General features: G+C 38.6%; 1 protein-coding gene across 1 annotated transcript; it reads left to right on the top strand.

Moving 5' to 3' along the window:
- Positions 1-6,290: 6,290 nt before the first annotated feature.
- LOC128521291 (uncharacterized) lies at positions 6,291-16,030 on the top strand. Its single transcript, XM_053495543.1, has 3 exons — positions 6,291-6,416; positions 14,980-15,081; positions 15,295-16,030. The coding sequence occupies exons 1-3, from the start codon at positions 6,291-6,293 to the stop codon at positions 15,829-15,831; spliced, it is 765 nt and encodes a 254-aa protein (XP_053351518.1). The 3' UTR covers positions 15,832-16,030.
- The last annotated feature ends 3,632 nt before the right edge of the window (positions 16,031-19,662 follow it).

The following is a 19,662-nucleotide window of genomic DNA, read 5'->3' as shown; positions in this document are numbered from 1 at the left end:
TGATATTACATTTACATATTACATGTATTGGGGAAAATAATAGGGAAATGATTTTATCCAAGCTGAGTCAATTTATTCTGAAGGTTCGCTAAACTTGCTTTTTGAAAAAACCCTGATCACCCTTACATATGTCCTTTTTAAAACAGGGCCAGCAACAAAGCACCGCTGGCCTACGTGTCTGTGTTCCATTTAAACAGAAAATTGAGTTTAACTATGTACTATTCTAAACTATGTACTACTCTAAACCGTCAACATATGTGGTATAATAAGAAAAAATTATTTAAATATGCATTTTTCTTTCTTCTTTTTTATGAGCATTATTACTACTACTACTACTAAATTTACTACTACTTAACGCATGCGCAAATGTTCATGCGCAAATTTCATCGCCAAACAGAGGTTTAATCCTGCTTTTAAAACAGCCAGAAAGCATTCAAGGAGTTGGTATATACAAAAGAACCATAAAGACTGGAAAGTGTAAGGAGAAGTCGAATTACGTTATGTTCCATAACGTGCCTTTTTGTGTGTTTAGCGAAGTTTTATGCCCTGGAAATATTTCAAAAATCAGACTGAAGCTGAGGAAAAAATTATCAGCCAATTAAAAAAAAAATTATTGGATTCTGAGGGCTACAGAAGACAAATCTCAGTCTGGGGTAGAATTGCTCAAGTGGTATATAAAAACAGTATACGTTTGAGAAATGGGCTCTATGAGATTTGGCATGGCGACAGACGGCATTTAAAGACGAGAGCAAAAGAAACAACCTTTTCTGTAGAAAAGGATTCCAAAGAATATTTTCCCACTAGTGGGCATTTTGACTATGAGGACGAAGAGCAATTTTTTTGTGTTTGCAAAACAAGAAATGACCCAAGTAAGCCATATGCTCAGTGTGACGGCTGTAAAGACTGGTTTCATCCTGTATGTGTAGGATATGAGAGCATAGAGGATATCAGAATAATGTCCCCATGGTACTGTCAGAATGCTTAGCTAATCAAAAAAAGAAAATGAAAACATTTGCAGATAAGCCTCCAGTGACTTTAAAGACAAAGTTGACATTTCTGATATATGCAGACATATAGGACATGGTGATAAAGATGATCTTAAAGATGACAGTGATGAAAATAATGATGAGCGCAACAATGATGATGATGACGGCAGTCAACAAGAGACCACACCAAAATGCCCCTCAAAATTTACAATTTCCATCTCTAGAACTGAATGGGAGACAATTAAGCCAGATAAAACATCAGTTATGAGGTACTGAAGGATGGATGGACAAATCTGATGGCCAGTAAAAGTAAACAAGTATTGTGTTTTGTCTTTCAATTATAACAAAGTTAAACATCCTCTTTCAAGAAAAAAAAATTGTCCTTACTGGCGAGGAAAAGCAGAATGTAAATTCTCAGGATGTACAAAATATGTACTTATCATACATAAAAGGCCCAAAAAGAATAATTGCGGAGTAACAGTACTGTAAGTGTACAGGTGCATGGAAGTATGCACCACCCTCAAGAAGAGCACCACAGGAGACACTCAAAGTATCAAGAACGGGAGGCATTAAAATAAGAACCTTTTTTACCAATGGATTCAAGAACAAAGAAAATTGCACCTGCAGATGAGAGCGAGGTGACACATGGCAATATGTCAGATATACCATCAATTTCTGTGCTTCAAAGAATTTCAAGTGAGAAGAAACTAGCAAATCACTGTAATACAAACCAATACATGGAGTACATTGAGATTTAAAGTGTACAAAATGTATCCAAACCTCATGCAATCACAAAGCATAGCACTTTGCAATTTGTAAGTGTTTCACCTTTTATACAGTAGTCCACATGTACACTGATGCACAACACCATCTTCTAAAAGAACTACAAAACTTTAAAAGATGCCTGCTTTACCTTGATGCCACAGGATCAGTTGTGTCAAGACCACCTAATTGTCAGAATAATGTTCTCTATTATGCAATGTGCATTTCATTAAAATCAACGAAAACTACAGTTCCAGTTGCAGAGATGCTTAGCTCTGACCAAAGCCCTCCAACAATTTACAACTGGATAGCATGTCTAGGGCGAGATTTCGCCCGTGCATTTAGAACTCAGCTGCAACCCCAAAAGGTTGAGACTGATTTTAGCTAGCCCATGATCCATGCAGTCAACCAAGCATTTAATAAGTGTATTATTCAGGACTACTTTAAGAAGTGTCTTCTTGTTTGTAAGGTAAACGGAAAAAGCAATTTTACTGTTCTGCACATTTTTTCTGCACACATGATGAAGCTCATGTCTGTGAAGACATCAAAAGTGCGGAAAAAGAAATCTACCAAAGAGCTGTTTTTGTACTTTTTCGGATTGCTTCTTAATGCAGATTCGCTTGATAAAATAAAATCAGTTCTTTACATGATTGTTGGTGTTTTCTTGGCCAAAAAGGTGACAGAACTGTACAAGCAGAATGTTGGTGCTCTCCAGAATGGAGATTATTGCAAGACAGTCAACAGACCAGTCTTTTACTTCTGAGCAAGACAATTCCATTAGTGAAGAGCCATGTGGTGAAGAGGAACTTGGAGTACAGAAAATGGAAGATGGAAATGGATGTGCTGCAAATGCAAATTACTGCCCTGAACTGGTAAATTTGCTGGTGCGCTACACAGGTACTATACCCCTGTGGTCAGAAATAATGTTAAAAAGCATAAAACTCGGGATACTAATGCTTTTGTGGAAAATTGGTTTAGAACCACTGAATGCACCGTTCTGAGAAATCAGCTACACCGCCCTGGGGACTTTATACAAATTATGCAGGAATTTTGGCAGGAAGAGTACGGGAGGTAACAATGATCCCTGGAAAGGAAAAAAAAAAAGTGTACAAAAAAGGCACCCGAGAAGAATCATCAAGAAAGAGATCAGAGGAAGAATCCCATCATAAGCCCTTAAGTCAGGAGGAAAAATGGCAAAAAAGTCCCCCCCCCCCCCCCCCCCCCCCCCCCCCCAAAAAAAAAGCCAAAATATTTCACTGCTTCTTTCACCAAACCTGACAATTCGTCTAATAGCAGTTGTCCTGCTTAGTCAGGGCAAGGTAAATTTAAAAATAAGTCAATTTATTTTACAAACACATGTACTGTGGAAAATCTTTTATATGCCATTTATCTGTCAAAGAAGAAATTTCCTCAAATTCTTAACCAACTTGGAATTAATTAGAAAAAAAAATAAGTAGATTGACTGCCTCCTTAAAGTTTATGGGCACTTCTCAATTAAGGAGTGGACCCAGGGAAAGATTTTATGGCTTAGCAACTTCCCCAGATTTCACGAGAAGAAATATTGGGATTTCTTTGGAACAGAAGAGGACTTCATCACCTGCCGCTTTGAATACCTCCTAACAACACAATGGGAGACAACTTGCTCGTCTCAGACATGTCCAGTGCCAAAACTGCAGAAAAATCAAATGTTGTAGAGCTTGTGTAAGTAAATTTTTATTTCAGATATTTTATACAATTAAAATTGATTTAAAGAAATAGTTTTGCCAATAAAAGATTCATATATTGTTTTGACAATTATTTAAAAAATGGAAATATTAACACAAAAATGTAATTAATATATAATATTTTATTTACTTAGCTGTGTTCTTTAGAATGAGAGTTCTGTGGATGCTTGGGCTGCTGAATCCCTAACAAAGTGCATGTAATGTAATTTAAATATATGAGAAAAATATTTTGCTTCCAAAAGCATTACTATTAACATTAAGCCATAATTGACAATGAACTTAATGTATTCTGTATTAATAAATTTTACAGAGAAAAGGATGAGTTATGTAGGGGCATGAGAAAAACAGATTCGAGGCACTTCACTCATGGCCTGCCTTGCTTTTTGGTAGCATCCATGACAAGTACAGTGTCAGGACCTTTGCCACCTGTACTGCAACCAGCATCACTGCCATCATCAATAACTGTACAAGGCAACAGGTGAATAATGTTGTGTTTGGTGTTTGTTTCTTTATCACTTCCCTCTTTGTCTGGTGGCCATTTGGTTTACTTTCCTTTATCACATAATTTATAGGTACCACCCTGCAGCAGTGACGTATCACCTCAGCAACAAGCACCTCGTTTGCTTTCATTGTATTAACAAAGATAATAAATGAGGAGCTGTGGTATTCTATGAGAAGGTCTGGAGTGGCAGATAAGTATGTTGGAGTGGTGCAGGACATGTATGAGAGCTGTAAGACAGTGGTGAGATGTGCTGTAGGTGTGACAGAAGAGTTCAAGGTGGAGGTGGGTCTGCATCAAGGATCGGCTCTAAGCCCCTTTTTGTTTGCTCTGGTGATGGACAGGATGACAGATGAGGTAAGACAGGAGTCCCCATGGACTATGATGTTTGCAGATGACATTGTGCTCTGTAGCGAGAGCAGGGATCAGGTGGAAGAAAATTTGGAGAGATGGAGGTATGCTCTGGAAAGCAGAGGAATGAAGGTTAGCCGCAGCAAGACGGCTAACCTTCATACATGTGTGTAAATGAGAGGGACCCAGGAGGATCGGTGAGGCTACAGGGAGCAGAGGTAAAGAAGGTGCAGGATTTTAAGTACTTAGGGTCAACGGTCCAGAGCAACGGAGAGTGTTCAAAGGAGGTGAAGAGGCGGGTACAGGCAGGTTGGAATGGGTGGCGAAAAGTGTCAGGTGTGTTGTGCGATAAAAGAGTATCAGCGAGAATGAAAAGAAAGGTGTACAGGACAGTGGTGAGACCAGCAATGCTTTAAGGCTTAGAGACAGCGGCGCTGAAGAAAAGACAGGAGGCAGAGTTTGAGGTAGCAGAGCTGAAGATGTTGAGGTTGAATAGGATCAAGAATGAGTTTATCAGAGGGACAACCCACGTTAGATGTTTTAGAGGTAAAGTCAGAGAGGCCAGATTGAGGTGGTTTGGACATGTTCAGAGGAGAGATTGTGAATATATCGGTAGAAGGATGCTGAGGTTGGAACTGCCAGGCAGGAGGTCTAGAGGAAGACCAAAGAGGAGATTTATGGATGCAGTGAGAGAGGACATAAAGTTAGTTGGTGTGAGAGAAGAGGATGCAGAGGATAGGGTTAGATGGAGGCAAATGATTCGCTGTGGCGACCCCTGAAAGGGAACAGCCGAAAGACAAAGAAGAAGAACAAAGATAATGAATGGTATTTTCACGATGGCGTTATGGTGAAGTTAAAGCAACAGCTGCTGTTGAAAATGTAAGATAGGCCATCTTTTGTGTATTCAAGTAAGTTCCTTACATCTACATTACACTTGTAAATTAAGTATGCTTTACATGCAGTATGCATTGTTGCAACTAGAGATTTCTTCAATGTATCTGTTTAACTTATTTTCTTAACTATAACATTGAACAGAAAGTAATAATTCATTAGGATTATGATTTATTCCAGTTTTATACAATAAGTAATAATTAATTATTATACATAAACCAAACACAATATGTAAACAATTGTAACATAGGTAATAACATATGTGTATGTATTTGTAAGCATTAAACAGTATTACATAAAATGCCACAGCTTTATATCGTATTAAAATGACATTAGAAGCAGGTTGGAGGAAGAAACGAGCACATCAGTTCATCTGATGATGTGTCCAAGCCACATTCAAATACCATTGTCATATGCTTGTTTCTGCAATTCATACATATATATACAGTACTGTGCAAAAGTTCCTCCGGACATCGTTGATAAACGTGTTCGTCGGCTGTGCGTGAGTAGATCAGTACGTCATCCAGATAAACAAACACCCAGTGGCCCCTACCCAAGACCCTCAAGCAGCTTCAATGATTTCTCAGGTTTGCAAACTTTTATCGTTGCTTTATCTGGGACTACAGTACAGTTGCAGCACCTTTAACCACCTTGACCCAACCCTCATCTCACTTCACCCTTAACCCTGCTGCCATCGCCGCCTTCCATGAACTTTGCCACCGCTTCACCAGCGATTCACCACCGCACCAATCCTCCTCCACCCAGATTCAAGCCAACCATTCATTGTGGAGGTGGATGCCTCGGATGTGGGCGCCGGGGCCGTCCTCTCCCAACGAGGTCCAGACCATAAACTACACCAATGTAGTTTCTTCTCCAAAAAGTTTGACCCCTCCCAGCAGCGATACAGGGTAGGGGGCCGCGTCTAGACCGACCACCAAAACCTCATCATTATCCGGAACATGAAACAACTCAACCCCAGACAGGCGCGGTGGGCCTTATTCTTTGAACATTATAATTTTCATCTTTCTTACCGCCAGGGGTCCGAGAACACCAAGGCAGACACCCTCTCTCGACAACATGAGGAAGACGTCCCCCAGGCGGACCCTCCGCCTCTTCTCCCTGCATCTAAAATCATCGCACCGCTCCACTGGGATTTGGAAACGAGAGTTCGCCAGGCACAGGCCGGGGAGATTGAACTGGCAGGTGTGCCGCCTGGGAGACTTTAGGTGCCACACTCCATGAGAGTAGAGGTTCTGCAGTGGGGGCATTCGTTCCCCCTCTCTGGACATCCGGGCACTTGCCGCACCCTTCATTTTATTCAGCGCACCTTCTGGTGGCCATCAATAAAGAAGGACGTCGGCGAGTTTGTCCAGGCGTGCCCTGTGTGTGCCAGGGCTAAGGATAACAACCAGCTGACGACTTCATTACAGGCTCCGAGGGAAAGAACACCGTCCTGACAATCGTCGATCGGTTCTCCTAAGCCTTGCACCTGGTAGCTCTGGCCGGACTGCTTGCCCTGCTCCTTCTCCTCGAATCATTGACGGTGGCCCTGCTTACAACACACGTCAGATCCTCGATTCGCGGCCTTGGGGCCGAGGCACCCAGTACCTGAAGGCTACGGTCCCGAAGAGCGATCTTGGATTCCGGCCCGGTTTATCCTTGACCCCGAGCTCATCAGGGACTACTGTCGTCGGGTATCCTCAACCCCAGGACCATTGGGAGTCTGTCCTGGATGGGGGGTACTGTCACACACACCCATTCCGCGACCGGCACTAGGACCCGGAAGTAGTACGGTCGCAAAACAGGAAGCATAAAAGGAGACAAGATTCAAGCGCTTCACATCGCTCAGTCATTGAGTTCGCCCATGTCGGTTCAGATCGTCCGTTTGCCATTTTGTGAGTACTCACTTTCTTGGGTCTACTTTCTGATTCGAGTGTGTGTTTATAGGACGCTGGTTAAATTTGTGTTTTTTCCTTGCTTCCCTTCTGTGAGAGTCCTTAGACTAAATCGCGAGGTTATCCTGCCTACTCGCGACGAACACGTCCAATCTAATTGGAGGATAGAAGAAAACTGACCCACATGTGTTACGTCAGGTGTAAAGTCCAGGCTTATTGAAAATATCACACAACTTTACTAATTTGGAGAGTAGTGTATAATTACATACTGTAAATGCAGCAATGCTTCTTCCTTATAAACAACAACATAAGCTGGAAGGAAGGGTAGTTTATTACAATTAATCATTAGAAAAACAAAGAATACAGTATGTCAATTAATTTGATTCGTTAAGTGGATTTCTTGTATGCCTCAGTAGAAACTGTACAGATGTTACTCATGCGGTATTCTGGTTTTTCCGTCACGCCTCACGGTGGCGGCATTTGGGTTTGTGCATTTGCTGGCTTCTACCGCTGAGTGGCGCTATATAACTATAGACTGACGCCTCAGGCATCCGTCCATTCTCTTAAGGATTAATGAGCCGAGCTCCGTTAGAGCTGCACATACAGGTAGTAGCGGATAAAATCAAGTGAAACGTTGTAGTTAAACGAATTCATAATCACAGTATTAAAATTACAGTACAAAGGTAGAATTTAAATTAAATTAAATCCTGTTAGGATCGAATTTAAGCAAAGTAAACGTTAACACCTAGTGAGCCTTTAGATTTTATCATGTGTAATTAGAAAAGCTACGCATGTATGTTTTTCGTTATCTTATATTTTGTGTTCTTTAAATTTGTAGTAGGTTTTTTAAACTGAAATAAACGAAAATAAATTACCATAAAAATTCTATCATTGTCAGGCCGTGCCACTGCCTCATATAAAACCTTATAAAATACAAGTGAAACGTTAAACGATTATAAACGATATTATCACAGTACTAAAATTACTGTACAAATTTAGAACTTAAATATAGGGGTTTCTTAATGCCATCAAATAAAAAAAAAAGTAAATGTTAACACAGTGAGCTTTTATAGTTTATCATGTGTAACACACGCGTAGCCAGAAAACTCTGGGTGTGTGTATCAGGAAACGTGGGTGAGTCACAGGTGTTGTCAGATTAATGGGCAAAAACTATATAATAAAACTATATAAGCTACATAGCCTTTATAAGACTACTTTTATTTAAGTGCACGCACAATGACGACAAAACGTTATGATGTTGTAAAATATTGAAAGAAAACTGGGATACAGCGCTATTCTGTATCGGTTTCTGTGAACTTGAGCGCGTCAGAAAATAAACCGAACCTCTGTGTATACTCGCCTAAACGTAGTAAACGTGGATTACTACAGCACATCCACTCACAGCCGAAATAAAAAGGACATCAACTTATCAATGAATTATTAAAATGGCCAGTCAGTTTCTTTGCTGTTTTTCCCGACGCATTCATAATCATTAGTCCAACCCCCGTTAAAACAGTGTATTCGGAGGCTCGCTCGCGAGAGGTTGCGCGCGCGGTCTACTACACAGCAAAAACATATACAGTGGTGTGAAAAACTATTTGCCCCCTTCATGATTTCTTATTCTTTTGCATGTTTGTCACACAAAATGTTTCTGATCATCAAACACATTTAACTATTAGTCAAAGTCAGTAAGTATATAAACTGATGAAGAAAGATAAACTTTAGTGCCCTTTCATTTTATGAAAACCATTATTTCACAAGTTTATTCTATAATATCAGAGTCTCCTTCATTATCCAGTTAAAATAAATGTTTATCCCTATAAAAGAAATGGAAAATGGCTGAATTTAGAAAAAAAAGATAAAATATACAAATAATTATATTTAAACAATTAACTCTATGTATATAATTGATGTATAGAATATGAAAACTACAAATATAGGACATGTATCTATCATTTAAAACATTTAGCAGTGGTCGCCCCACATGATACTCGGTCGCCCCATATGATGTTTTCAAGTTTACTCAAGTATAACAGGCTAACGGTTAGCCTCAGAAACCAAACAAGCTTCTTCTAGTGACAAAGCACTATCAAATTTATCATCAAAATATAGATTTGTGGAAAAAAATTATAATTCACAGTTTTGGGGTGGTCGCCCCACATGATGACCAAAAGTGACTACGACATTACAGCAGTTAAAAAACAGCTTTTTCTTACTATATGAGAGAGACTGATTTACTATACAGTTGTTTCCAGGGGGTCTTCACTTGTGTCTGGCTGATGCAGTATCCCATCCTTGAGATGTTTTTTAAAATAAAGGTCCCAAAATTGTGGTTTGTTGATGGTCGCCCCGGATGAAATGGATAGAATCAACATAATTCGGACAACATTCGTTTGTATATCATGATAGAAATATATAAGCAAATGCTTTATAGTTTTGTCAATGGATGTAAAACATGTTTAAAATTATGCCAACTAGGAAAAGGGATATATTTAAGTTGATTTAAAGTGTTTTTAAACCAGTTGTCCTAACTAAAGTCAAGGCCGGACGGTATGGTGTTTTGGCACTTCGGATAGCAGAAAAATGATAAGAAACTTTAGAGTTAGAGAAGTTAGAGTGGTTTAGTAGGTAAAGAAGGTATAACAAGTAGATGAGAAATTTTTATGTATTTTTTATTTTTTTCTGCAAAATAAAATTAACCCGGACAGTAAAAGGGGGCGTCACGTCATTGACCCAACTTAACTGTTGTTTATCACACCTGAGTTCAATTTCTGTAGTCACCCCCAGGCCTGATTACTGCCACACCTGTTTCAATCAAGAAATCACTTAAATAGGAGCTACCTGAGACAGAGAAGTAGACCAAAAGCACCTCAAAAGCTAAACATCATGCCAAGATCCAAAGAAATTCAGGAACAAATCAGAACAAAAGTAATTGAGATCTATCAGTCTGGTAAAGGTTATAAAGCCATTTCTAAAGCTTTGGGACTCCAGCGAACCACAGTGAGAGCCATTATCCACAAATGGCAAAAACATGGAACAGTGGTGAACCTTCCCAGGAGTGGCCGGCCGACCAAAATTACCCCAATACGCAGAGACAACTCATCCGAGAGGCCACCAAAGACCCCAGAACAACATCTAAAGAACTGCAGGCCTCACTTGCCTCAATTAAGGTCAGTGTTCATGACTCCACCATAAGAAAGAGACTGGGCAAAAATGGCCTGCATGGCAGATTTCCAAGGCGCAAACCACTTTTAAGCAAAAAGAACATTAAGGCTCGTCTCAATTTTGCTAAAAAACATCTCAATGATTGCCAAGACTTTTGGGAAAATACCTTGTGGACCGACGAGACAAAAGTTGAACTTTTTGGAAGGTGCGTGTCCCGTTACATCTGGCGTAAAAGTAACACAGCATTTCAGAAAAATCATACCAACAGTAAAATATGGTGGTGGTAGTGTGATGGTCTGGGGTTGTTTTGCTGCTTCAGGACCTGGAAGGCTTGCTGTGATAGATGGAACCATGAATTCTACTGTCTACCAAAAAATCCTGAAGAAGAATGTCCGGCTATCTGTTCGTCAACTTAAGCTGAAGTGATCTTGGGTGCTGCAGCAGGACAATGACCCAAAACACACCAGCAAATCCACCTCTGAATGGCTGAAGAAAAACAAAATGAAGACTTTGGAGTGGCCTAGTCAAAGTCCTGACCTGAATACTATTGAGATATTATTATTATGAGATATTATACTATTGGCATAACCTTAAAAAGGCGGTTTATGCTAGAAAACCCTCAAATAAAGCTGAATTACAACAATTCTGCAAAGATGAGTGGGCCAAAATTCCTCCACAGCGCTGTAAAAGACTCGTTGCAAGTTATCGCAAACGCTTGTTTGCAGTTATTGCTGCTAAGGGTGGCCCAACCAGTTATTAGGTTTAGGGGGCAATTACTTTTTTACACAGGGCCATGTAGGTTTGGATTTATTTTCTCCCTAAATAATAAAAACTTAAATGTTAAATGTGTTTGATGATCAGAAACATTTTGTATGACAAAAGAATAAGAAATCAGGAAGGGGGCAAATAGTTTTTTACATCACTGTATGTATATTATGACAGCAAAGACAGCGCTTATTTATCACATATAAATGTGTGTTTGTTATATTTCTGGGGAAGAGAAATCTCTTATCAACCTCTCATATCGGCCGCGGGTTCACGCAAACATTTTACTTTCACTAAAAGATTTATTCACAACCACATTTTGGCCATTCACACACATGCATTATGCTATGTTGTTTGTACACACTTTTACTTATTCATGCCAAGAGTCATTTTATCATACAAAGATTATTACGTTGTGCTCAGAACACTAAGCGTCTGTGGATTCCAAACCTGAAATTTTTACCGTTTTTTATCACTGGAATGGAAGAGATAAGAAAACTTTCTATCATAACACACCTTGTATTGTTTTTGTATTTGTAAATACAAATGGAATATATTTATTTGGTTTATTTATTTATTTTTTTAAATAAAATCTAAAATTAAAACATTGTAGGGTAATTAGAAACAGGATATGGTAATTAATAACATGCATGTTATAATAAGAAAAATCTCATTCCAGGGATTAAAAACGGTAACAATGTCAATTTTAGAATGTAGAATCCAGAAAATTTCAAATTTACACTAATTTAAGAAGAGGCCTGAAGCAAGATCCAAGATCCTCCACTTTGCTGAAACCATGCACAGTAAGGAGGAGTGCAGTTTCTCTGAGTGTAAAGGTGAGAACAGCCGATTCACACCTGGGGAGGGTGTATTATTTGCATTTGAATGTGTCTGACATTGCAAAGCACAGTCAGTGACACTGCAAAAACAACCTAAAGTAAATAGAAATAAGAGGTCCTAATTATATACCACCGCTAACAAAAACCTTATAAAATTACAGTACAAATTTAGAATTTAAATTAACTATAGCCGTTGCTTAGTTCTATCGAATTTAAGCAAAGTAAATATTAACACAGTGAGCCTTTACATTTTATCATGTGTAACACTCGCGCAGAAAACCCTGGGTGGGCATTAGAAAAAGTGGAAGAGCCATCGGTTTTGTCAAATTAATGGTAAAAAACAATATAATAAACCTATATAAGCTACATAGCCTTTATAAGACTTTACTTTTATTTAATTTTTATTTGTGCACGCACAATGACGACAAAACATTGTTTTGTTTTGTTTTTTTAATAATGAGAGCACACAGGGTGCGCTATTCTGAATCGAATAATTAGAAAAAAAATAGGTTTTGTGTCATCTTATACTTTGTGTTCTTTAAATTTGTAGCAGATGTATTAACTGAAATAAATAAAACCAAATTACCATAAAATTTGAGTCAGATGAGGTTATACAGCAGCGCTTGTGTTTTTGTGTTATTGTAAGAATGGAATGCAGTAGGCTGGTATGCATGATTTTCTTTAATAAATAATGAAAGCATTTTAACAAACTACAATTTTACATCCCAGTAGCACCCCCGCTGCGCTGTACCACCGCCGGCAAAACCTTCTGCAGATGATCAATATATTTACTGCACGCAGTTTTGGTCAAACGATCATTCCAGTAAGTTACAATGGCCTGAAGAAGCTCATCTTTGTTCCGTGGCTTAGCCTCACGTCTGACGAACTCCTTCAGCGCATGCCAAACCATCTCTATCGGGTTGAGATCAGGAGATCTGCATGTAAGGAGTACAAGTTAGAGGAAATTTTCATGTGAACATTTTATAAACAAACGGATCTAAAATTATGGAACACAGGGCGTAAGAAACATACTCGGCTGGTGTTTTCACCCAGTTGATCCCCGCCTCAGCAATACACTGTCTCGCTGCTGTATGCTTTGGGTTGTTGTCTACAGCGTACATCAAAGAAACGGTATAAAACACATTGATAAATTATAAACACTATAAAATATATATTCCACTAACAGAAATTACAAACTATTACAAGCTCGTTATTTTCTTTACCCTGGAAGAAGCGATGAGGTCCTTTAAACTGTTGTTGAATGTATGGCGCCAGCGAAGATTTTACTATGCTTTCTTCATAATAATGCCGGTCCATTATTCCTGTAAATTGATAGTAAGTCGATATTCAGTAATATTAATCAACTATACAGCTACTGTAACTCATCTAGTAAAAATGTGGTGTACATCATATACTGTAGAACTTACCTTTAAAGACAACTATTGGTCCTGGTCCCTGACGGGATATGGCCCCCCCAAACATGAAGTTTTACGGGATGTTTTGCCTTAGGTTTCGCTACGTGCCGACCCTTTTTTTTGCAGCACATCAACGCAGCAAAGATTACGTTGTCAAAGGTCTCTTTGACAGCCATCCACTGCTGAGCCTTGTTGGCATCCCGAATCATAGGGTCTGTGCTATCTGTGCTAAATAATCAATACAGTTTATAAATAAATGTGTTAAATCTAAAATATAATCTACACTCGCTTAAATTATTCTAGTCGCTTACCGGGCTTTGCCATAAGTCCATCCAAGTTTTTTTATTGACCTTCTAATACTGCTAATTGATAATTGCAATTGCAGTTGGTTCTGAAGCTCGTCTTGAATCTGTTTTGCAGACCGTTCATCATCCTTGTCCAGCATTTCTTCGATGCATCGAAGTACAGCACTATACAAATAAAAATACCATTTTATTCGATGTTAGATTAATCTACAATTTTAGATTTTATATGAAACAAGAAATAACGTAACCTACCTGGTCACTTTCAATGGAGCTGGTATTTTAATTACAGGAGTCAGACGACGAGAACGCCAATGTCTTCTGATCGTGTCGTCACAGACATGAACACCTGACTGTATCAAGAATGTCCTGATATCAGAGAAAAAGTGTCCCGCTAGCCACAGAGACCTAATCTTGATGCTCATCTCAGGGGAATTCTTCGTCATGGTCCATAGTGTGGCAGAAAGCTCGAGCTCCAATAATTTTATACTGTAGACTAGCAATAAAAAAAGAGACCCGCAGCATTTAAATTAACACTTTCTAACACTTGTGATATTGGATCCATACACTTTTTCTTGGGTTGACAATGTCTTATTTTGGTAATTAAATAGATGTGATGTCCAAGCGCCGGTTTTATGCGCTAAAATGCCCCCTGCCACGGATTGCCCCCCCTTAATAATCTCTATCAAATATTATATCAGGACATACATTCATAGGTTTATTATTATCGAATATATTGTCACTATTATAATTAACCCTAGGCATGTGCTTATTTTCTTTAAAAACTCCTCATACAGACTACTACTTGACGACAATTTTAACTCTATAATTTTGTTACTGTTTCTTATTTGAGTTAAATATTGGGCTCAGTTTTGAGTGCCAGGAGCTGACTTGATTTAGTTTAAAGTGGGGGATGGCTCTTATTTGCATTTGAACGCTGTCCACCATTGGCAAGCACAAAAAAACACTAAAACAACAACCATCCAAAGTGCGAACGAATAATGAATTACTGTAAGAGGCCCTGATGATATAGCATGATTATTATTATAATTTAGTACAACAATTGACCTCTAAGCAAAATAGAACCTGTATTTTCTTGTTTTATGCTGATCACCGTTTTATCTTTTACTCGTTTGACTTAGACTGAAATGGAAATGTTAAAATGAATGAATTACTGTATATATACTGTATATAAATCTACAGTAACTTTACCTAAGACAAACTTCTTTTTGCAAGGTAATTGATCCGGCAGAACAAAATGAACACCTCATCGTTTTACAGCAGGCTGAGGAGCACAAAGACTTTGTTTCAGATCGATTAAACAATCTTCTATCATTCTTTATAGTTTTACCTACTATGTTTTAATCATTGCACTATGTTGACAGGAATCCTTGGAAAATAGAGCCCCTCGCCCTCAACCACTAACAGTGAGGAAAGCAAAAACTCCTTCTGCTGCCAAAAAGAAACGCTTGGTGCAGAAAAAAGCGGTAACTTGCTTTAAGTTTATGTATGAATTTTAATATAGACATTACAAAGGCTACATTAAATCGCAAATGTGAAACTAAGAAAAACAACGTTAAATATTTTCGGTTGTCCAGTTTGCAAATTGCTATTAAGACAATCCATTATTTCCGCAGTTGACTCAAGATACGGAACCACAGACAGATTTGTATTAACACATAAACTTTATCCTAATATAGGGAGCAACCCTGTCTGAAGGAGTTTCCGAAAAAAGACAGACTGTGGTGGACTTGAGGCTGGCGCTGGAGAAACGCGACGCAGAGATTGGGGCGCTGAAAAAGCAGCTGCGCGTCTGCAAGGCAAAGATGGATGCCCTTCGAAGGAAGTTGCGCGTCTGCAGAAAGGCAAACACAGATCTGCAAGCTACACAAAAAGGACTTGAGACCCACTCTAGTGTTGTAGCGCAACTAAAAGAGGCTCATAGTACACGTTGGAACTGTGCACACACCCCAACCCCAGACTTTCGTACACCGATCAGGTGTACTGCTAGTGGGGATGCAGAGAGCAGGGAAATGTCTTCAGCCACAGCATCCGTTACAAGCTGCCATCCCGAATTTGCGTTTACTCCTCCCACTACGGAGCTTCTTCAGATCGAGGGCGGCCAGATCGGCTTGGTTGCTTGCTGTTCCGCACAGTGGTACCGCAGGCTGTCTATGAAGAATGGGCATTCAGGACGAACTGGGATGGTTCCAAAGGCAAACGTGGATTGCCCGTAAACCTAAGACATTTTTTGATGGCGACAGTGGGCCAGAAGTTTCCCTTCCTGTCAAGCGTAGACAGCAAGCGGGTCAAGAACCGAGTGAACGAATTTCTTCGGTCACCGAGGATCACTGTTGCACACCGACGCTTACAATACAAAATATAGTTTTTGCTCTGTTTTATTTTGTCGAGTTCTAAAAGTTTATTTTTACAAGTTTTTTTATTGTTTTATTTTTATCCTACTGTATATAATGTGTGGTTTCACATTTAAAATGTTTGATTTATTCTAATTTTATATTCTATTATGTATATGTTTGCTCTATTTGTTTTATTTCTATATTAAAAATTGCAGCAAATTCTTGTCCAAATAAAAAAAAACTTTTTACAAGTCCTTAAGCTGTTTGTGCTGTTTTCTTTAATAATAACAATAACAATAGACAGATAGAAACATAAAGTCTGTTTAAACAAAATTAATTGCAGCCGTTTGCAAAATTTCCCCTTGCGCCACCTGGCGGTCATTTCACAAATTACTTTTAATTATTTTGGCTGTTGCCGTTTGCCGCGACAGAGTGCATGGCAGTCATAGATATTCAGCGTGAGTAACCACCGTACATTTCATCACCAAATTAGTGTGAGTTTAAGGTTAACTCATAAGCTATTTTGTTGTCTTCGAACTTTGTGGTTTAAAATTAAAATACTGTATACAATTATTTTACATGCAGTCTTTTATTGACTTTGTATTGCTGCGTGTCTAAAAGCACAGTGATGATGTGCTGAATTAGAGAGCTTTACACCTCTGATAGTGAGTTCAGTAGAGTCTCTGTCTCTTGTTTTTTAATCTAATGATAAGCAGGACTGCTCTGGGCAGATCTTGACTGTGCACCTTTATACAGTAAATATTGTGGTGCGCTGTTTGTACCCTAAAAGCAGAAATATTATTGCTACTTAATTCATTGAAACAGTGTAACAGAGTAAAGGTGAATGCAAAAACTTCTGTAAATAGAAATAAATTTGTGTAAATAAAATTAAGAAATCATTTTACCAGCTTGATAATTAAACCATGTATTAATTAATTCATATAAACAAATATTTGATGAATTACCTGATAATATAACAAGATTGAATGCTGTGTATTCTACTGTATATACACTCACCTAAAGGATTATTAGGAACCAGATGCTAATGCAGATGCAACTAATACGGTGTTTGACCCCCTTTCGCCGTCAGAACTGCCTTAATTCTATGTGGCATTGACGAAAGCATTCTTTCGAAATGTTGGCCCATGTTGATAGGATAGCATCTGGTGGTACATGGTGGTCATAAAGGGATGGACATGGTCAGAAACAATGCTCAGGTAGCCCGTGGCATTTAAACGATGCCCAATTGGCACTAAGGGGCCTAAAGTGTGCCAAGAAAACATCCCCCACACCATTACACCACCACCACCAGCCTGCACAGTGGTAACAAGGCATGATGGATCCATGTTCTCATTCTGTTTACGCCAAATTCTGACTCTACCATTTGAATGTCTCAACAGAAATCGAGACTCATCAGACCAGGCAACATTTTTCCAGTCTTCAACTGTCCAATTTTGGTGAGCTTGTGCAAATTGTAGCCTCTTTTTCCTATTTGTAGTGGAGATGAGTGGCACCCGGTGGGGTCTTCTGCTGTTGTAACCCATCTGCCTCAAGGTTGTGCATGTTGTGGCTTCACAAATGCTTTGCTGCATCGAAATGTAACGAATGGTTATTTCAGTTGCTCTTCTATCAGCTTGAATCAGTCGGCCCATTCTTCTTTGACCTCTTGCATCAACAAGGCATTTTCGCCCACAGGACTGCCGCATACTGGATGTGTTTCTCTTTTTACACCATTTTTTGTAAACCCTGGAAATGGTTGTGCGTGAAAATCCTAGTAACTGAGCAGATTGTGAAATACTCAGACCGGCCCGTCTGGCACCAACAACCATGCCATGCTCAAAATTGCTTAAATCACCTTTCTTTCCCATTCTGACATTCAGTTTGGAGTTCAGGAGATTGTCTTGACCAGGACCACACCCCTAAATGCATTGAAGCAACTGCCATGTGATTGGTTGATGAGATCATTGCATTAATGAGAAAATGAACAGGTGTTCCTAATAATCCTTTAGGAGTGTAGTTGAACAATTTCTGAACACAGCTCTGTCAGAATTTTGTATAATAGTGCTGTATGTGCTGAACTTTACACATAAAAATACACGTCTCTAGAAGGCCACACCCAGGAAGTGCTGCTGTTGTAGTATAACTTTTTATATATGTAGATTAATTTTTATGTAGAACTTTAGACCATGGACGTTAACATAAAGCATCTTTACAGAAATATATAAATTCTGAGCAAAATTTTTTGTTCGAGTAAGCCTGATGCAACAGCAGAACTGCGAAACCTCCCTGAGACAACATAAGTAAGAAACCTTTAGAGAAACCAGACCTACAATAAAACCCATCGTCATCCGAGTAATACTGGATAGTGTGATTATGCATAATTCCTTCTCTAACTTTGTGATTTATAGTTAAATGAAGCAATTGTGGACACAGGAATTTTTTCATAGTGTTACCATTAAGTCTGCTTAGTTATCAATTGTTCACTGATGGAGATTTGAGTGCAAAGTGTTCATTTGCAGGCTAAAGCCACTGTCAGAGCATTGAAGAGAAATCTTTTTAAACATCTTGTTTACTTGTCGACTAGTACACAGGATCAGGGGACAATAGATGTATATGGCAGATGTGGGCTAGGTCAACAGCAGCAAGGATGGTGGTAGAAAACACTTTTGATGTCTTAAAAGTAAATGCACATGCCTGGCCAAGTGAAATGAACGTTTTTCTACTGCGTTTTTGTTGGATGTTAATGCCTGTTGTATTTTACACAACATATGTGACATCAACCAAGAACACTTTTAAGACCATCCCTAGAGTGTAGCACTCTCAATAAAGAACACCTTTTTAACTCAAATCCCCCACATAGGCTTGCAGAGATTTAACCCTCTACATGTTTTCTTAGGCTTCAATGCTAATTGTATGATTGAATAAAGGTATATCTTCAATGCTAATTGTGTGAACCTATTCAACTAACACTAGCTACCTAAAACACAACTTTACACAAGTTTACCACACATTTATTCACTGTCATCAATACAAAGTGTTTAAATAAACCTAAATGCATTATTATAACATGTACAGGTTTTTTGTTTATTGTGCTTGAGTCTATCATGTGTTTTGTTACAGGTCATTTTTTTTTTTTTGGACCTATATCTGAAAATCTTATTTAATGCTTTATTCAAAGTTACATGAAACAGGGCGTTTTAGTCACTGTTAATAAAACAAAACCACTGTGTCCTCCACACAATAACATTGGGTCTGATTACACACCCCCCCTCACAGTGCAGCAGCTGCAAAGGAAACAAAAACAAAGAGAAACAACTCCTCACTGCATGCAAAACCATATCATATGACATGCACTATATTTAAAATGACAAATATTACAAATTACAAGTCTTCCTCCCTTTCTCTGCTATTTCAACATTTATGGAAGAGGGATATGTTGTCTTCACATTGCTTTGGGTGAGTAATTCCAAAATTATAGAGCAGTGGATTTTTGACCAGAATAAAGTGGTTACCAAAGTGGAATAAATAAATGAGCTAATTTTTGTCAAAATTTGTATTTAATGTTTTATTTTTTTAAAAAGATTGTTATAAAGTCAATCATGATATAAAAAGTCAAAATTGAATCCAAAATTAAATTAAAATTCCATTGATGAAAAAAAAAAACTGTCAGAGTTTTTGTACAGTGCAGTTGGATTTCCTGTCACTGTGGGC

This window comes from Clarias gariepinus, chromosome 1, assembly GCF_024256425.1.
Source record: "Clarias gariepinus isolate MV-2021 ecotype Netherlands chromosome 1, CGAR_prim_01v2, whole genome shotgun sequence".
Classification (NCBI taxonomy): domain Eukaryota; kingdom Metazoa; phylum Chordata; class Actinopteri; order Siluriformes; family Clariidae; genus Clarias; species Clarias gariepinus.
The sequence above is the reverse complement of the archived record's forward strand: the minus strand, read 5'-3'. Positions and strand labels throughout refer to the sequence as shown.

What these genes read in the sequence shown, in the direction of transcription:
- LOC128521291 (XM_053495543.1), top strand. Translation starts at nt 6,291, where the DNA reads ATGAGGAAGACGTCCCCCAGGCGGACCCTCCGCCTCTTCTCCCTGCAT. An exon ending in CGGGGAGATTGAACTGGCAG is followed by an intron (nt 6,417 to 14,979) that starts GTGTGCCGCCTG and finishes CTATGTTGACAG; the next exon opens with GAATCCTTGGAAAATAGAGC. An exon ending in GCTTGGTGCAGAAAAAAGCG is followed by an intron (nt 15,082 to 15,294) that starts GTAACTTGCTTT and finishes ATCCTAATATAG; the next exon opens with GGAGCAACCCTGTCTGAAGG.